The 26,981-nt window shown below is 40.8% G+C and overlaps 1 protein-coding gene across 2 annotated transcripts in view; it reads left to right on the plus strand.

Annotated features, from left to right (window-relative positions):
* Positions 1–26,327, plus strand: part of IGF1 (insulin like growth factor 1) — an 80,272-nt gene extending 53,945 nt beyond the window's left edge. Inside the window, exons 3-4 of one of the 2 annotated variants that reach the window (XM_003405632.4) lie at positions 7,951–8,132; positions 9,738–10,675. In XM_003405632.4, coding sequence (XP_003405680.1) covers positions 7,951–8,132; positions 9,738–9,968 — 413 coding nt within the window. In that variant the 3' untranslated portion in view covers positions 9,969–10,675. Of the gene's footprint in view, positions 1–7,950; positions 8,133–9,737; positions 10,676–25,260 lie in introns of those variants that run through there. The other variant, XM_010599759.3, reaches the window with a different exon arrangement.
* Positions 26,328–26,981: the final 654 nt, after the last annotated feature.

The following is a 26,981-nucleotide window of genomic DNA, read 5'->3' on the forward strand; positions in this document are numbered from 1 at the left end:
TAATAGAAACTCCGTAACTAGAAATGGTAGCTAACTTATATAGCAGGCTGCACTGAAATAATTTTAGACATAAAAATGACCTCTTGGCATTTGTGTATCTTTTACCTTAGACATTGATAAACCAAACCCTTCCCTTAGGATGACATTTCTGTCCAGCAAAGCATTTCTCTTGCCAAAGTATAATTTTGTTGGCTGCATCCATCTCTTCCAAGCCCTGGAATCACACCTAAACTAGTAAATTGTGCTGTCCTAGCAAGATGCTCCCCATCTAGAGCACTGTATCAGACCGAAGTAATGCATCACTTTGCTTCCCTCTCTGTCTGCCCATTTCTCCGGAGTCCTAAAACAGCAATGTGTCTGCTCTGGATCTCCAGTTGTGCCTGCCACCCAGGCCTTGTGTTTAGCTCCCTGGCCTTGGAAACAGAGGTGGGCTGAAACGCCTGCCCTTGAGTTGAGGCTTTTGAAAGAATGGAGGGTCTGGAGAAAGAAGCAGCACCATAGAGCTGGGATTCATTCCCATTAGACCCAGAGAGACACAAACATTGACTTGATTGGGTAACGGGAAGACTTTGGTCTTTTGGGTTATAGGGATTAATAGCTGAGAAAAAGTTGCTGAGTAGTGGGGGTGGTGACAGATCAAACAGGGCCATGATTCCTAGAAAAAAATGATCATCCAATGGAGAGGTAATGGGACCAGCAAACACTGGCAATTAAAAATTAACACAGGCCAAAAGTGAAATCAATGCCTAAATTTGATAGGCTTTCAAGAAAAGTTTATGACATGCAGTTCATAGAAAAGAGAACGTTTTTTCAATGTTCACTTTTAAAAATGCCAAAGGTCGATTCTACTTGGAAAGATCCTTCCCCAGAAAAGCAGAAATACAGGGGATTCTCTATCAATACATAAAGGCAGGCAATATAGATATATTTCAGAAAAACTTTTTTTTTTTAATGATACTAATTTCAAAATGGTTCGACATCAGGTTTGATATTGATGATAATTCACTTAATCCCCCTAATATGTTTGGTTACACACGTTGTTCCAAATGCGTGATGGTGTGGCCAGTTTACTGTAGTAAAACCTCCCTTCCATATCTTTACTAAGTAGATGACTGTATATACCCCAATAATTATTTTAATTCAAGTGTGATTTTTATTTAAAAAAAAAAATTTTTAAGGCAAAACATTGACTCACCAAGAAGCTTTAAATTAAATGAAAATCCTGTGAACTCAAGAAATATCATCCATTCAATGTATTTTAGGTCTGCATAATAGGCTTATTATGGTTTTCTTTATACTAGAAATTCACAAAAAGTGTTCAGTTTTTCACATAAAGCCATCAAATTTGGAGGAAATATTGGGAAATGATTCTCCCTTTTCCACAAATGAAAATAGCAATTAATATGCTAAAATGGAGACAATTTTAAGATTACTCACATTTTATCCAAGTTTCCTACTAGTATTCCACAGAATATTGAATATACCATGGACTGCCAGAAGAACAAACAAATCTGCCTTGGAAGAAGTACAGCCAGAATGCTCCTTAGAAGCAGGGACAGTGAGACTTCGTCTTACATAGTTCGATCATGTTATCAGGAGGGACCAGTCTCTGGAGAAGGACATCATGCTTGGTAAAGGGAGGGTCAGCTAAAAAGAGGAAGACCCTCAACAAGATGGACCGACACAGTGGCTACAACAATGGGCTCAAACACAGCAACGATTGTGAGGATGGCACAGGACCAGGCAGTGTTTTGTTCTGTTGTACATAGGGTTGCTAAGAGTCAAAACTGACTTGACGGCACCTAGCAAAAACATCCCACAGAAAAATATTTTAACTGAATAAATTTTTGTTCAGTAAGGTGGTCCACAGAGCAATGTTGCCCTAAGAAACTAATCATTCCAAGTTATTCTAAATTGTCAACATTTCTAGAGGTTTTGGATAGATAGTTGGTATAAGAAATATAATTTCCTGGCATCTATAGATTTTAACGTAATATTTAATTGTATAATCAGTTAATCAAAAGTTAAATGCAAATTAGTTTCTTATTATCTAATCCCATGCATATTATCATTCAGAACCATAATTGAGAATTGTCTAGAAATAGCCCCCAAAATCCCATCTGAATTGTCTTACTTCTTTTTTCCTGCTTTCAAAAAATTATCCATTTTAGAACTTCCTCCTGCTAGCAACTTCTAGAGAAAAATTTTATGTTGAGAACGCAAAGAGTAACACGTGTTTGTCTTTAGACTGGCTATGTCCCTATTTGGAAAAAAAAAAAAAAGTGTTAGTTATTTTGCTATTTAAATACTTATTCTTTAAATTAACTTTTCCTCTTTGCAATGATAGAAATGAAATAGATAAAGTAAAGCTCTCTCAGTAGGCAAGAGAACCATCAGAAGAAACCATAGCCCAGTACAGGTCCCAACTGCATTTCCAGAAACCTAAAAGAAATACAAGTTTATGTAACACTGGGGGAAACCTTGGTGGCGTAGTGGTTAAGTGCTGTGGTTGCTAACCGAAAGGTCAGCAGTTCGAATCCACCAGGTGCTCCTTGGAAATTTTATGGGGCAGTTCTACTCTGTTCTATAGGGTGGCTGTGAATTGGAATCGCCTCAATGGCAAAGGGTTTGGTTTTTTTCTTTCTTTTTTTTTTGATAGTGGAGGTGGTACTGTTTTATCAGTAATGAACAACCATAGCTCTTTGCTATAGAATTGATGACCCCACTTAAATCTCAGCATTACACAGTCCTCTTCAGAGATGGAAGGAAGTGAGTTGCTTGCATCCATGATAAAATGTGAGACTCAGCTAACTGGTGTGGTTTTGATGATGCCACAATTCTGCCCAAAACGCTTGTAACTAGCAAGTTTGCCCTGAAGATTATTGAATTACTCCACTGACCGTGCATTATTTAAGGGGAAGTGCTGTTCTTATAGAAGCCAGCTGTTTAACCATTGGAATTCTGTCTGTTGGCCAACTTTCAAGAAACAGCAGTTCATTGTGACTAAACATTATGTCAACTGGTAGGGGAGTCAAGGTCTAAGTTAGGTGGTAGCAAACTTATCTGCTAAGCAATCTTTAGCCTTCATGCTATGAAAACTCTGGAGAAAAACTATTGACAAAATATTTGTTTTTTTCAGTGTTATGATTTTGTCAGCAAGAAAAATTCTGTAAAATACATGTCTGTTCACCCTAATGGTTGAGTGAGTATATAGATGCATCATAATACCAATATGGCAGAACTCTTAGACTGTACCTGTTGTCGGAAGGACTATCTCAGTCACTTACCTTTTGTTGTTGCATCAAGGGAGGACAACGACAACAAAAAATGTTTGGAGCATCATAGGGAACTCTGATAAAGAGAAAACAAATCTTCACCTTCTAAGCTATGGAGCCCCTGGGTGGTGCAAATGGGTAATGCTCAGCTACTAACCAAAAGGTTTTTGGTTCAGGTCTACCCAGAAGCAACTCAGAAGAAAGGTCTGTCTATCTACTTCCAAAAAATCAGTCATCGACAACCTTATGGAGCATAGTTCTGCTCTCATACACAGGGGGTCTCCATGAGTTAGAATCAACTTGATGGCAACTGATAAGCTAGAAAATATTTGAACTTCTTTCTGAAAGACAATGCTGCATATTTCCAATCATACTGAATATTTGGCCCAGATGAGCTTTTGCCTCCATATCTTTATGTGTTATAGAATCTTAGGATTAGTAAGGACCTTACCAGTCATCTACTATTCAACACAGGAATCTGCTCCTAGGTCCTCTGAGAGGTGTTCATGTAGCCTTTACCTGTTTTCAGTAATGGGGAATCCATTACCTTTCAAGAAAGCCCATCCCATTTTTAACCCTTTTGAGTTCAAATTGTTAAAAACTTTTTTCTTTTATCAAGCCAATATTTGTATTCTATTCACCTACTGGTTATGATTCTGTCCACTGGGACAGAATCACATAGTGCCTGATAAGGAGTTTTTAAAGGCAAATATGGAACAATTGGTTACAGCTCATTTAAGAATTAATCATACTGACAACTGTTTCCATTCAGAGGTCATTAGAAATATCTATTTTTCTTAAAACTGATACAGGAGCTAATTGTTTTATTGCCTTTGTAGCAAACCACATCATATCAAGTCTCCAGCTTTAGCCCATAACAGTAAATATCTCTATTTCAGTTCTGGAAAAAGAAGCAATAGAAAGCATTTGAAGATAAAGGACAAGCCTTTGACCCTCAACTGTGGCCTCTCAATTGGTGAAAAACAGCTTTTTTTTTTTTTTAATGTCTTGATGTAGGAGCAGAATTCAAGTCTATAGGACACTTCAAAAGATGAATTAAACTTCAAAAGTCAATAGGTAAAACTTGTTATATTCAGATATTCCCAATGAAGTACAATGAGTCAATTGTAGACATTATGAATAGACAAAGAAAAACATCTCTCTAGGACTGTGGCAGCTAGAGATAGTTACAGCCAAAGCAAAATCCAAGTCTGTATGTCGCTATTTCAACTGCATTTAAAAAACAGACGTGGACTTCAGATGAACCTCCTTTATGGAACATTACAGAAAAGTCCTAATTCTCCATTCCTAAACTCATCAGTCTGTGGACTGAAAGGCAGAACTATCTTTATAGTCTGAGCCATGTCAAACTCTGAGCTCACCTACAAGGGGTAACAAACCACATTCCTGATGTGTGCTATTATTTTTTGTTGTACTGGTGATTACTCTCCATCTCACAAGAGGAAAAACTCTGGTGAGTTTCATAACTGTTGATAGTCATAAGAAGAGAATTATAGCAACACACAGAAATGTTCTCTGCCATCCCAAGGTGAAGGTGGTACTTCCTCCAGTAGCAGGCAAGGAGCTCCAGCACCTGTACCAAAAAAAAAAAAAAAAAAACCCAGTGTCGTCGAGCCAATTCCAACTCATAGCAACCCTATAGCACCTGTAGGGTATACAAAAAGCAGGATTGAGTGCAAGATGCTTGAAATGGGTCCTGGAATCCCAAAGCCCATCTCTCTCCACCTACAAGGCATAAGCAAGCATTTTGAAATCAGTTGTTTATGAGTTAGCCAAGTTTGAAACTTTCTGGAACCATTCCCATCATCCCACACCCAACTACCAAACTGCTAACACATAACCAACAAGCAAATCCCAATCATGTCCCGTTAAGAAATTTATAGCCTCAACAAAGAGCAGTCATCACCTATGTTTGACTACGGGGACAGTTACCACGTTCTAGGCCAAGTAGCCGCCTCCTCCATCCCTACCCTAAGAGAAAAACCAAAGCATATCAACTGTTCTTTACTAGCTGACCCCTTTGGCCTCTTGAAATAGCCACTTAGTAGGAAGTATGTAGAGGTCCTTTGTGGATTACAAAGAAACCATGTAAGCCATTTGTGTTTTTCTTCTAATTCACAGTCCCATGGAAAGATTATAAAAACAAACAAACAAAAAAAATTCTTTATAGAACTCAGGGGACCAGCCTTGTCTTGGCTTGCCAGGGTCCGGCTGGTGAACAGAAGCTGAGAGACCTCTTCTGTACTAAGTTGATCCTCCAACTGCAAGAGAAAGCACTGCTGAGGCTCCAACTGGGGCCAGCTGTCTGGTTCCTCCCCACCCCCACAACTAGGAGGAGACCATAGGGTTTGCTCTAAGCCCAGAGAGACCACAAATGAATCCTCACTGAGTTACTACCTCCAGCTGCCCTAAGAATGACAGTAAGCCTGCCTTACAGAGGAAGCATCCAGCAGGCTGCTGTGCCAAGCATCAGGAAAGCATTTGGGTTCTTAGAGAATGCCATGAACGACTGATGCTTTGAGCAGCAAGGCAGCCACAGGAAGCTGGTCTCAGTGACTGACGGCCAAGCTAGTTTGGTAGCAGGCCATTACCATAGGTCTGAACTCCCCCAACTAAGGAGTTCAAAATGTAGATGGGTATTTTGACTTTCAAAGTCCCATCCTGAACTGTGGTGTCATCGTGATGTGAAAGACTTTTTATTTAAAATATAATAGATTCTTCTGTGTTAGGAATTGAGGTGGAAAATACATCAGATTTATTGCATTCTTCTGTCTCAGTAGTTCACAAAAGTTCTCCCATGAGGCCTGGGCATCATTAGAGAAGACCCACCCAGCCCAAGACCCCTCAGGGAGGTGAGGAAGATGAGAGAAGGCAGAGATACAGACCTCCTGCCCTTGCCTCAGCCAGATCAACTTGACTTTTGTCTGTTCTCAATGTTGGTTTTTATAAAAGTTTTGGTTTAGTAAAAAGTTATGACAAAAAGTTTATGACTAACTCAGGTATATTTTTAGTTCCATATAAGCTTGTTTTGTCCTCTCTTTTAATTCCAGATCCAGGAAAAGTGTGTGCAAAACAAAACAAAATCAAACCAAACCCAAACCTACTTACCAAATGGAGAGGTCTAACTGACTTGCAAATATCAAAAGAAATTTGATTCATGGTGTTCCCTCCAAGCTATCAGAATCACATGAAAGATGGAAATTGAGTTCATTCTGTTTCAGTCTAGGAATTATTCCATAAGAAAATAAAATCGATTATTCTGACCTCTCTGAGGATGTGGGAGAAAGAGCATTACCACATTGGTATTGTCATCAGCTCTAAGTTCCAAGGCTACTGGAGGCAATTGATTGTGACACCACCATTCCTTCAAAGGCCATAGTAGACCCTGGAAAGGGGTGCTCAGAGGGTGGAAACCAACATTTATTTAGGATCTCCTATGTGTCAGGAAGGAAACCCTTGTGGCGTGGTGGTTAAGTGCTACAGCTGCTAACCAAAGGGTTGGCAGTTTGAATCCACCAGGCGCTCCTTGGAAACTCCATGGGGCAGTTCTACTGTGTCTATAAGGTTGGTATGAGTCGGAATCAACTCAGCGGCAATGGGTTTGGTTGGTTTAGATGTGTCAGGGGCTGTGCTAAGCACTTTTCATTCATAATTTCACTGAATCCTCAAACAGTTCTTGCAAGGAAAATGTGATTGACCCATGACACGAATTGGTAAAGTGAAACTCAGAAAGCTTAAGTGTTTTAAAGAGGCAAACAACAGGTCTCCTGGGCTCTATGAGGTACTTGGGCTTTGCAGCAAGTTAATGTGAGTTTGAATTCTGGCTTCACCACTTAGTGTATGAATGACCTTGAGCAAGTCATGCCCGACTCTGAATCTCAGTTTCCACATTTGCTTAATCAAATCAGGAGTCCTTTTCAGGTTTGAAACCTCTCTGATGCTCAATCTGATTTTACAGTAGAAGCAGTTAAGCAAAAAAGTGAACATTTGAGCTGTCCTGCATATAAAAAGATTAAGGGAACTTAATGCTAAAAAGAGTAGTCCCTGGGTGGCGCAAATGGTTAAGCACTTGACTTCCAGCTGAAAGGTTGACAGTTCGAACCCACCCAGAGGCAGCTCAGAAGACAGGCCTGACAATCTGCTTCCGAAAGGTCACAGCCTTGAAAACTCTATGGAGCAGTTCTACTCTGCATACATGAGGTCAGCACGAATCAAGATAGATTTGAGGGCAACTAAAACAACACCAACAATGCTAAAAAGATTAAGAGGTCTTAGCACATGATCTTCTTTTAATTAATATTCCTGGCCACCTGCCTACTAATTCAACAGATAGGGAATTGCTAGGATTGGGCATAGACAAGCTTCTTGGCTACAAGCTGCTAAGGAATTGGTGAAATTAGCACAAATGCAGTACGTGGTGAATGAGTTAGTGTTTATGAGTGTGATGCAAACTCCAGGAGACATAATGGATTCCAGAAGGATCTGTGTGGTTTGAGATTGTTGGGGAAGCATCAAGAAGAGGTCGAGACATTGGAGAATGTGTAGGTTGAGGAGATGTGGGGAGAGGAAAGATGTCAGGAGCTGCTGGGGGGAAGACTGTGAGGATATCAGACTCCCCTCTTAAGCCAGGCCACTCTGCATTTGATTTGTACAGACAAGCCCACAGGGTACGGCTCCAGCAGTCGGCGGGCACCTCAGACGGGCATCGTGGATGAGTGCTGCTTCCGGAGCTGCGATCTGAGGAGGCTGGAGATGTACTGCGCACCCCTCAAGCCCTCCAAGTCAGCTCGCTCCGTCCGTGCCCAGCGCCACACTGACATGCCCAAGGCTCAGAAGGTAAGCCAGCCTGGGTGGGATCCAGCCATCCTTGAGTGATCTCCTTGAGTGGGGATGGGCCAAGCAGAAATTATGTGCCGTAGTCTCCTAGTTTAGAGTTCCTGGGTGGTGGGAATGGTTCCCATGCTTGGCTTCTAACCAAAAGGTTGGTGGCTTGAGTCCACCCACAGGTGCCTCGGAAGAAAGGACTGGTGATCTACTTTCAAAAAATCAGCCATTGAAAACCCTATGGAGCACAATTCTACCCTGACACACACAGGGCCACCATATGTTGGAGTCAACTCGACAGCAACTGGTAGTCACCTAGTTTACAGGTCAAGAAAGCTCCATTCCCATCTTAGATGTTCATCCTTTTGATCCTTTGGCATTGCAAGTTCTCTCCCCACTGCTCTGGATGATCCCGAAGACGGGGTAGAGAGCAGTGATTAAACCACTGGCAGCAGACAAGACTGAAGTCACCACTCACCGGCTGCAAGCCCTTGGGCAAATAACCCAACCGATCCAAGCCTCAGTTCCCTCAGGAAGACGGAGATAATCAGGATGTCTACCACATCAGATCGTTGTAGAAATGAAGTCAGTCAATGCACATGTGATGCTTTTCATGTGCCTGCACCAAGTTGTGTTGAATAAGTGTTAACGTCTGTCATTATTACTGTTATTAATAACAAGACATGTAACCTTTTGAACTCTGGGATTTTGTGATGGTGCAAAGTGAAAAAACACTCTAAAATGGGAGCTATTTGAAATTCACATTCAGTGGCAAATATAACTTTTTTTAGATGTTAAAAATAGAAATTTCTGTTCGGCTCTAAGAGCACCTAGAAAATTCTAAGGATCAAAATCGGCAGGTGTCTTTTCCTAAAGCTAGACTTTGAACAAAGCTTAGAGGTACTGTTCATGCACATTAGCCACTTGACGAATTTTTGTTGAATGAGTGAATGAATGAATGACCAAATGAATACGAGCAATTAACTAAAATTTTAGTTCATTCATGATTAGAATGAGAACCAAAAAAAAAGGTGAAGGAGGAAAAAGTAAAACCAGGATGAGTAGAGAAATAAACAGCTCTCATTTAGTTCTCCTCAGAGATTCTTAAAAATGCCAGCGTGTGGTTTTCACCTTTGGAGCCAAAACTAACATTGCGCAGGAAGCATGAGATGAGAGACCAAGTTCACAATGACACCTTGGCTGCTTCCTGGTCCTAAACTGCAGCCAAGGCTGAAGGAGGGCTGTGGGTTTCCCAGAGGTGCGTTCCTGGACAGCCACCCTGGGAACCAGAAAGAACAAAGTAGCCAGTGGGGGAGTCAGGGAGCACATACCTCAGAAGTAACTTTTAGGTGAATGTGTCAGGAAACTGCTTGAGGGGGTGAAGGCAGGTTAATTCTTTCTCTTCCAAATTGACCTAGTTCCTCTTGATGTCGGCGGGTGTCAGAGATGAGTCCCAAAGATCGGCAATGTTGGGTCCTGGGACTGAGGTACAGACACATCTCCCGCGCTGATGCTCCATCCCTCACACCATATGGAGCCCAAACTCAGAGGTTCTGTCTTCAGGGACACCGCAGGAACTGCCTGTTCTCAATACAATTATTTTTGTAATGTTTACAGCATCGGCCCCCATCTACCAACAAGAAAGCAATGAAGTCTCAGAGGAGAAGGAAAGGTGGGCCAATGAAACACCCAGGAGGGAGGCAGAATGAGGGGGCAGAAGCATGTCAGCAGATCAGAGGACAGAAGAAAGAGCAGAGAAGGAAGGCTGGAAGTAGAAACTCTGAACACAGAGGCCAAAGAGGAAAATGGACGCAAGAAGTAGCACGCAGACAGAGGCAAGGGCAATGAGAGAGAAACAGACAGCAGAAAAGAAAGCAGGAAACGCCATAGAGGAAATGAAGACACATGGCCTGGTGGAGCGAGATAACACATGATGGAAGGAAGAGGAGTAAACATGCTGTAGAATGTAGCTATAAACAGTGGAGAAAATGGAAAAGAAAAATGTAATACCCAAGAAAGTCCAAAGAAACCACAGTGCCAAGAATGAAAAAAGAAATAAAAGAAGGAAACATGACACAACACCACCCCTCAAAAAAAATTTTTTAATAAGAGTAAAAAAAAATGTAAGATAAAAAATCAAGGCATTGATATGCATTTCTTAAAAATTTTATATGAATCTATTATAGAAGAATTGCCCATGTCAATATAAGTCCAGAGTTAAATATTAGCCTAAAATTCTCTGCAAGACTGAATTGTGTCATAGAAGTTCCCAGATTTCCTTTCCTGCAGTGCAACTGGAGGCTGCATTTCTTAGTCAAGTCCAGATTTGGGGCCAAAGGACATCCAGTATTTGCTTAGTGGCCTGTGAGGCCTGTGAGGTAACCTGTGAGAGACAGTCACTGACCTTTGTTGTTTTTTTTTTTGCACTTTGGAATTCTGATGTCTGACTGCTGCCTTCTGATTCTACCTCCTAGAAATCTCTCTTTCTCTCATGAGTGCGCACGTGCACACACACACACACACACACACACACACCTCTAGATGTCTAGATCTCAAAGCCTGTGAGCTTCTGCTCCATAAAAACCTTGTTGTGGTTAGGTACTGTCGAGTCGGTTCCAACTCATGGCAACCCCATGTACAACATAACAAAACATTGCCTGGTCCTCTGCCATCCTCACAATCGTTGCTATGCTTGAACCCATTGTTGCAGCCACTGTGTCATCCACCTCTTTGAGGATCATCTTTTTCACTGACCCTCCACTTTACCAAGCATGATGTCCTTCTCCAGGGACTGATCCCTCCTGATAACACGTCCAAAGCATGTGAGACATAGTCTCGCCATCCTTGCTTCTAAAAAGCATAAAAACATTAGGACCATGTTATGTTACAGGAGTCCCTGGATGGTATAAACAGTTAATGCACTCAGCTGCAAATCAAAAGGCTGGAGGTTTGAGTCCATCCAGAGGTACCTTGGAAGAAAGGCCTGACAATCTACTTCCAAAAATTCAGCCATTGACAACCCTATGGAGCACGGTGCTACTCTAATATACATGGATTCATTATGAGTTGGAATCAGCTCAATAGCAATTGGTTATGTTATGTTAGAGCTTGAGGAGGACTCAGAAATCATTTGGTTTAATCCCTTATTTTAAAGATAACAGTGAAACCTAGAAATGAGAAATAATTTGCTTGGGTCCTAAGCTGCTCTCCTTATGGTCAGCAAAGAACAGCACATAATCAACATGGACTAAAAAAGATTTCCAAAGTTAAAAAATAGGGCAGAAATGGCCCCGTGAAGTCCCCCACTAGTTTAATATTCTTCCCCCAAAAGGAAGAGGGTGAATGTGAACAAGGGTGCTGGATTTTCCTGAGAGTAAAGAAAAGCTAAGTAGAATCACAGAATTTAGGTCTTAGAGATCATCTCATTCAACTCCTTTACTTAATCAGTGGGGTTAGTATCTTCCTAGATAATGAATCAAAAAGTATTCAAGAACATCCAAATTGTCACCTATGAGACTGAGAGAAGGTGCAGGAAAGAAGTGCTCAGCCAAGCAAATGCTGACATGTGACGATGACTACACTGACCAGTGAAGCATTTCATTCACGTAGCCTACTTTGAAGATGTCATGGTATAAAGGGGCCTTCTTTCTGCCTGTTCCTTCATGCCCCTGCCCTGCCTTCTCCTTTAGCATCATCCTTCCTTCCTCCATAGTTCACTGAAAATTCAAGATTCCTGGAATACAATGCAGATGCCCAAGGCTCAACCCAGTAGGAAAAGGCCCAATTAGAAGCATATCAAAACCACAGTTGGGAACCAAGCCACTGCCACATAGAGTTGCAAAGTGGATCCTGGTTTATCAGGATTAATGAAAGCAAGGCTGTTGCCTGAGCCCACGTGGCCAGCCACCTGGAGACAGTGAGTCTTAGAACTCAGGAGACAGGAGCCAGGAGCCATTGAGTTCTCCTGCTAAGACATCCCTGCTTTGAGACCAGCCTCAGGCTCAGGCCAATACCTACTGTGACCATCACTTGAGAGTAGCCTGCAAACACAGATGCCTCTTCAAGGGACCACAGTTCAGCAGAAGAATTAAGAGTTCAGGACCATGGAAATGTCCCTTGCAGAGTTATCCCTTCCCTCTTTCATTGATGACTGAGTAAATGTCAATTATAACTCAAGGCTTTGGGTAAACTATAATTCTTGATTTGCTTTAGCTGTCGTCAGAAAACATCCAGTCTTCCCCAGCCTATAATTATACCCTACGAGAAACTTAATTCCAAGAAGAACTACAAGGCTTTTAATGAAAAAAAATTAAAAAGCACCAGAACTTTCCACTTAAAAAATGCTTAACTCCCAGATTATGCATTAAAGCACACTTCTTTCGGAATGGATTAAAGCAAGCACCTTGGAGGCCTATATATGATTTCTTAATAATATGAACTAGAAAGCAGGAAGTATTTATTACTGTTTTTCCATCTCCTTCTTTCTGGTATCAATACCTAAGCACCTGATGATATATGGCACATAGTGCTGGATGGATGGATAGACAAACAAATGAAAAAGGCAGAAAAACAGACCCTGAAAATAAATTGTATTTCTGAGATGAAATGATTCCTCTCATCCCACAAAGGATAGTGAGGCAAGTGGAAAGTTAAAAAAGAAAGGCGGAGAAGCTGAGTTTAACACAAATTTTGCAGGTTTGGGATTTCCTTTTCTAGCCTAAACTGAAATTGTTTGAACAATTACTCCTACAGGTGGCAACTGGCTGAGTACTTTAAATGTTATGTACCTATTACCCAGTCACCCAGTGCCGTTGAGTCGATTTTGACGCATAGCAACCCTATTAATGTACCTATTAGTCCTCTCAATTCCTTCTTGAAGTAGGCAAAATAATAATCATTATTTAAAATTCCACTGTTTCCATTTCAATGCTTAGGCCAAATTTATGATTGAGTGTGAAACTATTGCAAATATGTAAGGAATCATGATCCTTAAATAAAATTGTTGCAAAACAGTTTTTATTGAGCACCTACAATGTGCAAGCCTCCATACTAGTTATCAAGGACAGTTATAAAGATTCAAGAGTCAATAAAACATAGTCATTAAGAGTACAGAATCAGACTGCCTGGGCTCAAATTCTGTCTCTGTCACTTACCAGCTGTGTGGCCTTGGGAAAGTCATGTAACATTCCTGCGCCTCAGTTTCCTCATCTGTTGAGTGGGGGTAAAAATTGATAGAGTTGTTATGAGGACTTGAGATAATATACATATAAATGTACGCATGTGTATGTGTGTGTAAGCAAATACATATTTTAGTGCTTACAATGGTACCTGGCACATAGTAAGTACTATTAAAGTATTAGCTAATATTATTTTACCTAGTTCCAAAAAGAGAGCCATCTGAAAAAGAAATAGACCTCCTCAAGTAGAAATGAGTTTCCTATCACCAAAAACTTCAAGCCCCAGCTTGCCAACACTGTGGTGATGTAGTAATATGGATTTAAGCATATGGTAGGAGAAGAAGAACACTAGATGACCTAAAACCCCTTCCAATCCAGAGAATCCCTGGTTCTATGATGAATTCCAACGTAAATGATAGCTCAGTTCTCCCACATGAAGAATCGTTAACTTTTATTTCGTTAACTAGAATGAACTCTCGGAAAACCACTATTTTTCTCAACCAATTAAAATCAAATGTAGTATGTGTTTTCATTTCATGGTGCCTGGGGAAAATTTAATTGTAGCATGAACTCCAGCTCTTGCTAGTTTTAAGTAAAACTGCCAAAATAAATAGAAACGTGGGATATTTCCGGGCTCACGCAGCTTCCGGGACACTTCAGTTTCTAGGGCTGCCGATTCAGTGCCTTTCACAAGCATTTGATCTTCTTTCAAACATCTCTTGAAAACAAACAAAACCTCATACAGCTCCAAATGTGTGTATTGTTAGGATGTAAGGGTGGAGAAGGAGGGAAAGAAATGGGCTCTCAAAGAGCAAAACCCTTTTTCCTCCTCCATCTTAAGGCCACACCACACCTCCCTCAAGGGGAATCAATGTTTTCTTAGGTAATAAAGGTTGCAGTTTCTTAAGCCCGTGAGCATCCAGGGGGGAGGATGAGATCTACTCTCTTTACTTGCCTGTAAGTAGGGAGTAAGGCCTTTTTCAATTAAATAACACGGTGCTGACTTTTAACCCAAGGACAGAGTTGATACCCTGAGGTTAAAGTGGAAGCCTTGGGTAGCAATGAAAAGATGAATAATTTTAAATGAAGCAGAACCCCCTTTTATGAGGTTTAGAATATCCACTTTAGAATTTCTCAGTCCATATACTCACCTTGTTCCTGGATGATATAAATGATTAATGCATTCAGCTCCTGATCAAAAGGTTTGAGTCCACCCAGAGGCAGCTCGAAAGAAAAGTCTGACAATTCACTTCTGAAAAACTAGCCATTGAACACCCTACGGAGTACAGTTCTACTCTGACACATAGGGGGTCGCCATGAGTTGGAACTGACTTGATGACAACTGGAACTGGATGCCCAACCTCAACGCTTAAAGCCCGGTTACTGCTTCCTTTGAAAAGCAGTAATATTTATTGCCCTAAGTAAAACAAATCTACTTTTTAAAAAGGAGTAGCTCCTGCAAAGCCAAAATCAGCTTCCCCATCCTCAGGAGTCCGACTGAAAGCTGAGACTGTTTCCCTGGTACCCACATAATCTGGGTCCTTCTTTAATGGGATACCTTAATGCCTTTAGTACTACCTCATTTCTATTCAGCAACCAAAAGACATGATTTAAAGACATAAACTTAAGTTTTAACCTCAAGAAGAGGGAAATGGACATTAAAAACAGCAGCAAATGATGACAGACTGAAACAATGGGTCCAGGGGTCCATGTCAGGTACTTCTACAGAGCAGCTTAGAAAGGTCTTGCCCATGCTAGGCACTCAGTTATACCCTCAATGAGGTATTGCTAGATGAGTAACAGAAGCCAGAAAACATTTTGGAGAATTCCCATCTCTATTTTATTAACTAATATGGTTATGGTTTTAAGAACCATTGGTCAAAAAACTAATTCTTTTGAAAAAGGGCAGATTTGATAGACATAAAAAATACTAAAGGTACATCCAACTGATTTTCATTCTAAATGTCTTTGTGGTGACTAAGAATCTGCAATTAACTACAAGAACCCAGTTTTAGGTAGATGTTTACTTGGGAGAAGTATTTTCTTTTTCCTTTCTCTCTCTGTCTTTCTCTTCTTCTTCTGTCTCTCTTTTTCTGTGTATGTAGTTTTGTGTTCGAGCATTGTTGCACCCAGTGGGGACTTGGGGTGAATGACTTTCTGTAATTATAGGTAAATACTCTTTCCTGGCTTTTTCTTTCAGTGAAGGTAAATTCCTCTATAAAAACTAATAATGGCTGAGGAGAAACTGCACAATTTCCTTGTCTTCTCAAAGGCCTAGGTTCTAGTCCTAAATTAAATACTACTCAACAAATAAAAGGAACATTGTTGGATGGGCAGATAGACATCAGCTTTCTTTCTATTGTATCTTCTAAAGGTTCAGGGGTTTCAATCACATCTTATCTGGTCTTCAGAGAGGCACATGCTACAAAAACAGTAACTTTCACATAGAACCAATTTGCAACTTTAGAAATCTCCAGGAATAATTCTGGACCTAGCACAGTCCAGGCTCAGTGAATCCATCAGTCTTCCTTCCGTCATCCCGGACCCTACATCTATTAGAAATTCAGGATTATGGGCAAAAATCATCAAATGCCTCTTGCACCTCTTTCCCCTTTCTTAACCATAAACTTTTAACTTCTTCTATTCACTCTGGGATCCCTGGTAGCATAGTGGTTAAGAGCTATGGCTGCTAACCAAAAGGTCAGCAGTTCAAGTACACCCAGGCGCTCCTTGGGAACTCTATGAGGCGGTTCTACTCTGTCATATAGGGCTGCTATGAGTCAGAATCGACTCAATGGCAGTGGGTTTGATTTTTTGTTTTTCTATTCATTCTGGCATGCACTTTCACCCCCTTTGGGCCAGATAAAGGAATAAACATTTATTTACTGTCCTCCTTAGTCTCTCTAACTGGCAAGGTCAGAATTTCCAAAGGCAAGTGGGATGTTAACAGCAAAACCTTCAAAAGATTGAGCATCATGGCAACTCTTCTCTCTGGTAAAATAGCTCCAAATTTTCCAATCAGAGACCAAGAATTTTTACATCAAGCTCATGCTGGCCAAATGGCCCAGGCTTCCAAGCTAGGATTCATATGCCAAACGTTTCACAAAACTCTGTGTAAAATGTGTAAACGTTCCCATGGAGGTTTCTGTCTGGCTAAAACCAAGAGGTTAAGTAATCAAAGGCCAACCAGCAGTGCCATCCATGAAAATACAATGTGCTATTTTCATACCTGTCAATAACAATTATGGCAAGACAAAAATTCCAATGATTAGGAGCAACATCCTGGCAAGTCGAGGGTTGGGTACAGGTTCCTCATCAGTTGACAACTGTAGCTTTGGGAACATGTAGTTATGATGCCCGTGTGGTATGTCGAAGAGTTCATGGGGCGTTGCAGGACTAGAAGAGATGGAAGGTATGAATCAATCAATAAGTTACAGCATGATAATTGGTATTTTATCAGTATTGGTTGACCTAGGTCACTGTTGAATGCCCTGGTTTCTCTCTCTGTAAATAATGACATTTTTTTTTCCTTCTTCCAGGACAGAAGTATAGGTACTTTTGGCACAACATGGCAATTCTGATTTTTTAAAACTGTATACACGCATGAATTGTTATTGCGCCATGTTTTCTGCCTTGGAAAAGCACTGGCTGGCACCCTGCATGTTTACTTTTATAAGCTGAAGGCTCCCATCAACCTCAAACAGATGCAAATCACTTAAACTTGTCATAGTGTTATTTTGTTCATCCTAAAAGTTCAGAAGAGCCTTCCAAACTTCCAAAATTTCTCTAAATTCAGTGAGGAGGAAAATTCAGAACACAGCATTTGAATGTTCTGCCCAGATTTGTCACACACACATGAAGAATGAGTGGAAGAGGGCAACACCCTTTCCTACTAACCCTGTGAACTCATCACTGTTGTGATGAAACTACACCAAAAGCTAAAACCCTGGGCTTACATATCCCCCCAGGATGCATATAAATTACTGCACACACTAGCTGAAGTTCTCTAGCATAAACTGTATATCACATGAAACAACGGCATTTTGGAGGCTTAAGAGTAATCCAGTCCAGTTTTTAGGTAAGAATGTGCTGAATCTTTTGCACATATCAGTGAAATTGCTAGAATCTGGTGTTTTACTTTTTTAAATACCACGACATTTAAACCTTTCAGCAATTCCAAAATCAACTCACTCTGGGAAAGATAGTGCGCTTAAACTTTTCTTATTTAAAAATGTAACACAAACACAAACAGCTAACTAAACAAGCTGCCCATAAAATCAACAGTCTAAGCAGCCCTGAACCCTAAAGTATTTTACAACATCCTTCAAGACTACTAAAGGCAACACAGATATCTCTTGCCAGCAAGGGAAAGTACCCTTCAGCAGTTTCTTTCTTTCTCCTTTCCCCCTCTCCTCCAGGCTTCCAAACCATGTTGGTAGTGATTACTTACATCACCAGCAGGAATATTTGAAATAGAGTCAGCTGGTGTTCTAAAGAGTAAGAAAGTTGCTAAGTGAGGATAATCTTCAAATAATGATGAGGCAAATACATGTTTCCTGGTTCCTGGGGATTTGCCAGGGATGCACCAACCAGTTGCCACTGAGTTAAGTCAACTATGCCTTCAAATTGGTTCTAAATGGTTCAGCCATGGCCGAGGGAAATAAGGCAGGGCTTCAAATCGATTCAAAGTGGTTCAGTCATGGCCCACAGGAACAAGGGCAGCATACTCGTTGTGTAGCAACCACATCTCTTGTGTGTCAGCTTTTGACCTGAGTAGGAAACAGGCAGCGGTGCCCCACTCGAAGATGGCTGCCACTCGTACCACTTTGAATGTGCGTTGCTCTCCACAGTCCTGCCAGTAATCCAATCTCCTGCATCAGGAAACTTTCCGGAGTCTGACGCAGGAGACTGGATTATTGGCAGGACTGTGGAGAGCGGCACACATTCAAAACAGCTTGGTAGGCCACAATCTTTGAGCAGGATACTACTGCCTGTTCCCTACTCAGGTCAAAAGCCAATGCATAACAGATTTGGTTGCTATGTAAACGTATACTGCCCTTGTTTCTGTCAGCCATGACTGAACTGTTTAAAACCGGTTCAAAGCCCTGAAGTTGACTCCGACTCTTAGCAATCCCATGAGTATCAGAGTAGAACTGTGTTCCACAGGGCTTTCAGTGGCTGATTTGGGGGACATAGGTCACCAGGCCTTTCTCCCAAGGTGCCTTTCATTGGACTCAAACTATCAACCTTTTGGTTAGCAGCCAAGCGTGTTAACCATTTGCACCACATACTCACCAATCACTAGGAAAAGAAGCTATACTTCCACTATCCTAGCACTCAAGGAAGCTCTGAACACCCAGGAGGTAGCTACTCTTACCCTGCACTGGTCTAGAAAAGGAGCAACCCCGTACGTGGGAAGCGTATTAGCAATAGAAAGTATTAAAAAAAAAAAAAAGGCAATAATAATTGCTGATATTTATTAAGCACTTGCCTTGTGGTAAAGGTTATAGTGAATCATTTTATTTAATCTTTACCATAATCCTGTGGGGTAGATGCTATAATTATGTCCATTCAGGTGAGAAAACTTCAAATGAGCCAGGCTGCCTGTCTTGCCAAGGTCTTGCTTCTAGCAAGTGGTAGAATTCAGAACCCAGACCCAAGAAGGACTCCAGTTTATTGACCATGCACTGCTCTCTCTCCTGCATTTCTTAATTGATATTTAGTGTACCACAACTCACCACTTGTAAGCTTTGAGGCAGGAGGGACCTCTGTGCTATTTGTCCTCGTACAGAGCACAGCAGGAAGTAGGTAGCCATGCAGCAGTGCTTGCTGTTGACCTGAACTCTATTGTACCACTCCTGCAGGAAACTTAAATTAATTTAAAAAGTATTTCCTGGCTTGGATACAGAGCTAAAGGAAACATGCTACCTGCTCTCAAGGAACTTACTCCTTAGTGGGGAGACAAACACGTACACAATTGAATCTATGGCATGTCCGTGCTCTTAACAAAGGTAAAACTAGAGTAGACTCTGACAGCGCAGAAGCCATAACAGATTGACGTTGCTAACATCAGCCTCACTACATGAATCTAAATCAAGTGCCCTTGAAACCGTAGGCTCCCTTGCACACAATTCTCGAAATCTCTCTGTGGCAGGTAAATGTGAAAGGCTCAGCATATTCAATCATAACAACACTATGAGTTGGGGGTGCCGCTACCCCGCCCTTTCTCCGAGGAAACTGAGATAGAACATAGTGATTGCCAAGGTCAAACAGCCATGTGTGGGAGCTGGGACCCAGTCCAGGAGTGTAAGTTCAGATCCTCCAAAAAGCAGAAGAGATGGGGTTAAATGAGCAAGGATCTGGTTAGGGGAAATGCCTGTGTGAAAGGAAGTAGTAGAGGATCTGGGAAGACTCAGCAAGCCGTCAGACCGCAATGCAAGTCTGACCCCAAGTGAGGGGAAGGGGGAGACAGGGCTGGGTAGAAATGTCCTAGACTGCCGTACCTAAGGAACACTCAGCAAAGCTATCAGAGAGTCCTTGAGCCAAAGTTGGCTAATAAAGGAGTTCCAGGTTTCTAAGGAATGGGTCTGCCTTAGGGCTGCCCCCACACTCAGTCAATGGCTTGGGTGAGGGGCCCAGCTTGAGTCATCCAACTATGGCCAGAGAAGAGGGTCATATTGAAAAAAAAGACCACTAACACAGTAATCACATCAAAGGAGGATGAGGCAGTTTCCAGAAAAAGCAAGAGACTGGGCAGACCAACACTGTGTCCAGTAAATGCACACTTGCTACTCGTTGCTAAAGGGGCAGCCACGCACATGAGGAGCAAGGGTCTCTCAAAATGTGCACCTTGTGTTTTGATTTTAAAAGTCACATCCCAAAGGGCTGAGTGGATCCCATGACACTCACTCTACATGGCTCCCAGAGATGAAAGGCTGACTTAACCTGGAATTTGAACTTGTGATTCCCTGAAGTACAGGGACATCAAAGTTGATATTGAGACATCTAAATTGTCCTCTGCCATGTCACGTGTCTCCAGAATAAACTAGCAATATAACTACAGCACATCCTTTTCAACAAGTAAAAAGCTGGTATCTGGACCATCTGGCCAATGATATAGCTGCTCTTTTTTTCCCTCCGTTTTGGCCTTTTGGGGAGAAATTCAATACTGAGTTAAGACTTTATGCTGTGCAACAGGCTGCTAATATTCAATGCTGGACAGTATTTTCCCAGGATTTTTTATAAGGTGTCGAGTTTTTCCTAGACTTCATATCACATAATACTTAACTTGTTTGGAGTGGGTGGAGATGGAAACATAGCCTATTGAAAACATCGCTGCTTCCTCCCTGAAATTTAAAGAGCTTATTATCGTTCCCTTTTAGATTCTGTGTCTCAGGCAAAATCTCATAAAGATAGGCACAGAAAAAAAGAAGAGGTTGTAATATTCAGGGGTTTAGCTTTTGCATGAAGATGGTACGGGAGCAGCCAATGCTTCATTCTGTACATAAGGTCGGCAGGTGTTGGAGCCAACTTGATGGCAACTAAAAACAGTTTTTGCTAATTGAATACTGTGCTACTAGCCCTCTATCAGCAATTACACAAATGGGTTCAGCTTACACCTATGGTAAGGGTGGGCAGCCACCTTCCTAGTCCAGACTCTTCTGTCTGTCCCTAGGGCATGGCCTTACCCTCTAAATCAGCATTAACCAACATCTGGGGTCATGGGCAGCTCGGGGCATTATCGACTACTGCTACTGGGAAGAACGTTGGAGCTGGAAGCACCAAGTATTGTTTTGTATCTTGGGAAGTCAGTATAGCAGAATGACTGATAGTGGGCTCCAGAATCAGAAAGAGTGAGTCAAAATCCCAACCACTGTCACATCTTCATTTTAAGAAATAAAGCAATTTGTTTAACCTTTCTAAACTTCAGATTCCTTAAAGCTAAAATGGGCAATATACTATACTCATCCCCAAAGTTTGTTATGAGTATTAAATTTAAAAATACATGCAATTAATATGCATGATATAATCGCAGCATATAATAACCGTTTGAGCGATATGAACTCTAATTATTTCAGTCCTATAGCTATCGCTTTGTTCCCATGTGACCCCCAGCAAGTCATTAAACCTTAGAGACCCTCAGCTTGCAGAATGAGGCTGATATGAATAATGTCTATTTCACAAGGTTTTGTGAGGGATTGGTGAGATCGTTTTGTAAAATATCAAGCACCCTGCAAATGTTAAGCAAGATTATTATTATTATTGCCATTGTTATTAGCCTTCAGCGATCTTCTTAGTCAAAAAGTTTGTGGGCAGCTTTCCAAAGGAAAGCTTGGAGCAAGGATAACAGCCAAGAAATAACAGGAGAATGTTAATTGCCTCTTCAGGGTCTTTCCTAGCTTCCTAATTATCTGTGCATGGTACACAGTGGGTATAATATACATCACAAATTAAGCCCTTCTCAAACTTATTCCCTAGTGAGTTGTTTAACTCTTCCTTTCAGAAGGGTAAATTTCCTCAACCCACCCCAGTGATCTGGAGGACTGAGATCTATGTATTTTTTTAATAATCTTACCTTGTCTGGTGTCAACAGGAAACAGTATTTACTCACTACTGTTTTCCTTTCAAAAATCTGTCTAGTTGCATGCTAGAAACAGTTTCAGCTGGTTTGTTTGTCTTGGACAAGCTGCTGAAGTGAAAAGTTTTTGCTTGGCTGAACGTGGGACAGTTTCATAACCCTTCAAGAAGTGCATTGAAGGTGGGTGCCAGCTCTGACGGCTGCTTCTAACATGCCTCCGCTTGCAGCCCACTGTCAGGGGTGGTCAGCATGATTTAATTAAGACAATGTGTGAAGCAACAGATGCAATGGAGACCAAGTCCCTGAGTGCTTTTGTTTTGTCACTGTCATTGTCTGCAACAAAGAAGTCACATGTGAGAGCCTGGGAAGAGAGCCAAATACAAACCAGATGACATCCCAGCTGGTTTTGAATGGCCTCCACCGTATACATGTGTGCATGGGAGCCATGCTGTTTGGAGCAGACTTGGCTTTACTCAAGGGAGTTTCTGCCCATAGTTTTGTTGTGATGCTGAGACAGACCCAGAAAAAATAGAGGATCTCTCTGCTCAGACTTCACACTTAACACCTTCTGCTTTGATAAAAAAGAATCTCACTATTGGAAAAAAAAAGCTAAGATCTATAGGTTGGCTAGTCTAACGAATTCAGCAAGGGAAATAGACAATAACTGAATGTTTTCTTCTAGAACATTCAAGTTAATTCAACTTAAGATGAAGCCTGGGGATTATACACCTCATGTAGCTTTCTTTTGATTTGTTACCTTTAATTCTTGAGCATTTTCCTGGTTTGGGGGTTATCCAGATTCTTAGAAATCTTTTTCTGAGCTGATGTTCCTCTTAAACAGAATAGAAGGTAAAACTCATATTAGTGTATTTTGCATCCTGTTAGTTTTTTTGTTTTTTTGTTTTTAGTTAACTTGATTAGTAGTTTGGCAGAGAAGTGATATTCTTTATTATAGCTGTTTGGGGGCTTGAAAGAGCCATTAAGAAGTGAACAGAAATGTTTCAAGAAGCTTGGGAACATGAGTGATTCTACTCTCTACTGCCTTATGTCTTTCTTTCATTTTTTCTAGAGAACTCCTGCAAGAAAGAATAAGATGTAAAATTAGAAAGACAAATTTATTGGTGTCTTAACAAGTAATGCTGTGTACAGCAACAAATACATGCAAAGTGGACTTGGTAAAATGATATTTGGGGGGAAAGCACCAGAATTCTAAACACATGGTATTTCAAGCTATCCTATACAAACGTCCAGTGTTGTCCCACCAGCTTGTAGCAGTCACCACTGAGCTAGATTTTTTTTTATATAATTTTTATTGTGCTTTAAGTGAAAGTTTACAAATCAAGTCAGTCTCTCACACAAAAACTTATATACACCTTGCTACATACTCCCAATTACACTTCCCCTAATGAGACAGCCTGCTCCCTCCCTCCAATCTCTCTTTTCGTATCCATTTCGCCAGCTTCTAACCCCCTTTACCCTCTCATCTCCCCTCCAGGTGAGCTAGGTATTTTAATAAACATTTTTACACAATGATGTGCTCTCCCTTCTCTTCAGTCAGCATACCATATTGACCACCCACTCAAAGTGCTAACCAATTTTCATGAAGGATTTAGTGATAACTTTAATGTCCCAGGTGGAGCTGAAAATCATGTGTTGGAGAGATTGCCAAATAATGATGGGCCCATAGTGTTATTTCCAGGGAGTGGAAATTGATTTTCCTTCAGCCTCAGCATTAAAACCTCTCACTCTCTCTGGCTTGGGCCTCAGGTTTGAGTGCTTTCTGGGGTCTGTTAGCTCCTAACAATATTGTGATTGTGTGAGGTGGTCACCACCTTAGCCAAAAGGAAGAGTTTGGGAATTCCAGCCACTGTGGTGGGAAACCTTATTGTCAGTCTTGATGGAAACATTTTCTGGGGGAGAAGGGTACTGTGGCTCCTTGCACTTCACTCTATACCAATAGTTGTCCACTCCATCCTTCCAGAGCTCTGGCTAGAGGTGAAACCAATAGAGGAAGCACTGTAAGTTTATGCATATAAATGCCACACCTCCCTTGATTTTGTTTCAAATATCCCTTATTTGTGTAAATTTTTCTATTTAAATACTACTTTTAAAAGGATAAAATAATAATTATAGGAAAAGCATAATGATAATTCTCCAGATCATCACAGGACCCCTCATACTCATCCATTCATTTATTGAATTCATTCTACAAATATTTATTGAGCACCTGCAATATCCTTGGCACTGTCCTAGACACTGGAAACCCTGGTGGCATAGTGGTTAAGAGCTACAGCTGCTAACCAAAAGGTCAGCAGTTGAATTCCACCAGGTGCTCCTTGGAAACCCTGTGGGGCAATTGCACTCTGTCCTGTAGAGTCACTATGAGTTGGAATGGACTCAACGGCAACAGGTTTGGTTTTTGTTTTGGCTCTACACACCAGGGCCGTAACAGTGGACAGAAAAGTCCCTGCTCTCATACAGTCTATATTCTAAACAAAACTCAAAAATCCTTGAAATATTATTGCTGCTTTTTTTTTTTTCCCAACATTACTTCTTGTTGAGTGATTAGTAGCATCAAAGCAAGAAGCTCAAGGTTTTTAGTCCAGGGATGGTTACTTTGCAATAGAGGTGAAGTAAGAAGAATAACAAATACATAATAACAGTAGTAACTAGTACCTATGTAGCGCTTACCAGGGGCCAGGCCTATTGTAAGTGACTTTACATATATTAATTATTTAATACTTAATCTTACAAGGTAGATACTATCATTATCCTATTTTTATAGCTGAAGAAACTGAGGCACAAAGAGATTGTCACTTATTCAAGTTTACATTCTAGAAAATTGAAGAGTTAGAATTTGAACCCAGCTTACTGTACTATATCATACCCCCCAAAAAAGTCTGTGATTTTACATATTTCTAAATCAATTACAAAACATCCCAGTCATCTATTTCTAAAACTCTGCTTCTCTCCAGATGAAAAAAAAGGAAAAAAGAAAAACCTCTGTGCTGCAAAATTAAAAGAGAGCAAACTGCAATGAAACAACCAAGTATGACCTCGGAATGTTTTCTGATTTTTTTTGTTTTTCCTCACTAGGAAAAGGTGTTACAGGAGAGAAGACTGAATTTTCAGGATGCCCTTCCTATCAGTGAATTAGCGACAGCAGTGGAGAAGTAGGAAAATGCATCTCTGTGTGACTGTAAAGCTATCTGTGGTACCCGTGTAACCACGGGTACATAGAAGTAGCCTGGGTGAGGTGGGGCCAAAAGACCTGTTTACGATCTTCTCAGAAACCCTAGGGCCTGAGGCTGAGATCCAACGTTAAAAATAGATGGATACATCAAATTCATCAAATTAATGTCATTTTTTTCTCCCTTGCTTATAGGAAGTACATTTGAAGAACACAAGTAGAGGGAGTGCAGGAAACAAGAACTACAGAATGTAGGAAGACTCTCTCGAGGAGTGAAGAATGACATGCCACCGGCGGAATCCTTTGCTCTGCATAAGTTACCTGTTAAACATTGGAAGATCTGCCAAAAAAATATATTTGATAACATTTCAAAAGATGGGCATTCCCCCCAATGAAATACGCAAGTAAACATTCCAACGTTGTCTTTAGGAGTGATTGTTAAAAGCTTTGCACCTTGCAGCTATGGCCCTGGAATTGGTAGATTGCTGTTGATCCTTTATCAATGATATTCTATAGAGAAATATAGATATATAGATATATATCTTAGTCCCTGCCTCTCAAGAGCCACAAATGCATGGGTGTTTTATAGATCCAGTTGCACTAAATTTGTCTCTCTATCTTGGCTGTTGGAGCCATCCATTAGCAGCCTTGTCTAAGTAGTTTTATTAATTTTTTTTTCTTATTTGCACTTCTTTCTACGCAACACAGGCTCTTTGTTTTACAGTGTGTGATAACCTTGTTTGTCTATCCCCATTGCCCCTCCATCACATCTATATTTGCCGAATTTGGCCTCCTCAATAGCAGCAGCAAGCAGCAAGTAGCACGTTCACTTTTAACCCACAAGATTCCATCTGTGGCATTTGTAGCAAATATAAGTTGGATGCATTTATTTTAGACACAAAGCTTTATTTTTCCACATCTTGCTAAAAAATAAAAATAAAAACTGCAAATAGTTGCAACTTCAAGGCCAATCATTTTTAGGCGCATGTTTTAAGTTTAGAAAGTCTCAAACTCTCAATGTTTTAAGTATAGAAAGTCTCAAACTCTCAATGTTTTAAGTATAGAAAGTCTCAAACTCTCAATGGTTCTTTCGAATGATGAGTTAGTGTGCAACCTAATTCGTAACTTCTCTTTTTTTATTTTTTCCATATAGAGCAGTATGTAAATTTAGCATATCAATAATACAGAATATATCAAACAGTATGTAAAACTCTGTTTTTTTGTTTTGTTTTGTTTTGTTTTTTTAGTACAATGGTGCTATTTTGTAGTTTGTTATATGAAAGAATCTGGCCAAAACAGTAAAAGGTGAAAGCAAAACAAAAGATGAAGCCTGGAGCCAAAGATCACACTAAGAGGAAGGGCACTGAAAAACTCATCCATTTGGGAAAGAAAGCAAAGTACCCCCAATTATGCCTTCCAAGAGGAACTTAAGACACAAAAGTCCACCAATATAAATTTGATTGGCGAGTCCAGAGAGGTAGCCGTGAGTGGAAAAAGCATAAGGCTAGGAATTTTAATAGTCCTGGTTTCTTTTTCTCACTGAAGAAACAAACATCTACTGGCTCTGCCACGGACTCACCACTGTGTGACCTTGGGCAAGTCACTTCACCTCTCTGTGCCTCAGTTTCCTCATCTGCAAAATGGGGGCAATATGTCATCTACCTACCTCACAGGGGTGGTATGAGGATTAAAAAGATAATGCTCCAGATTTTTATACTGGGTTGCTCTGAGGATGCAATGTCAGAACCCATGAGTTGCTGGGATGCAAGGAATTCTATAAACAACCCTTTCCCAGTATAGCTAGAGAACTGATTAACCAAATGCACCTGACATCTCAATTCTTGTCAATAAAACTCTCCAAACAACTCAATAGCTTTTCAAACACTTCGAATTAAGTTAGAAACATCTGATGTACA

The sequence above is a fragment of the Loxodonta africana genome, chromosome 4 (genome assembly GCF_030014295.1).
Source record: "Loxodonta africana isolate mLoxAfr1 chromosome 4, mLoxAfr1.hap2, whole genome shotgun sequence".
In the NCBI taxonomy this organism is placed as follows: domain Eukaryota; kingdom Metazoa; phylum Chordata; class Mammalia; order Proboscidea; family Elephantidae; genus Loxodonta; species Loxodonta africana.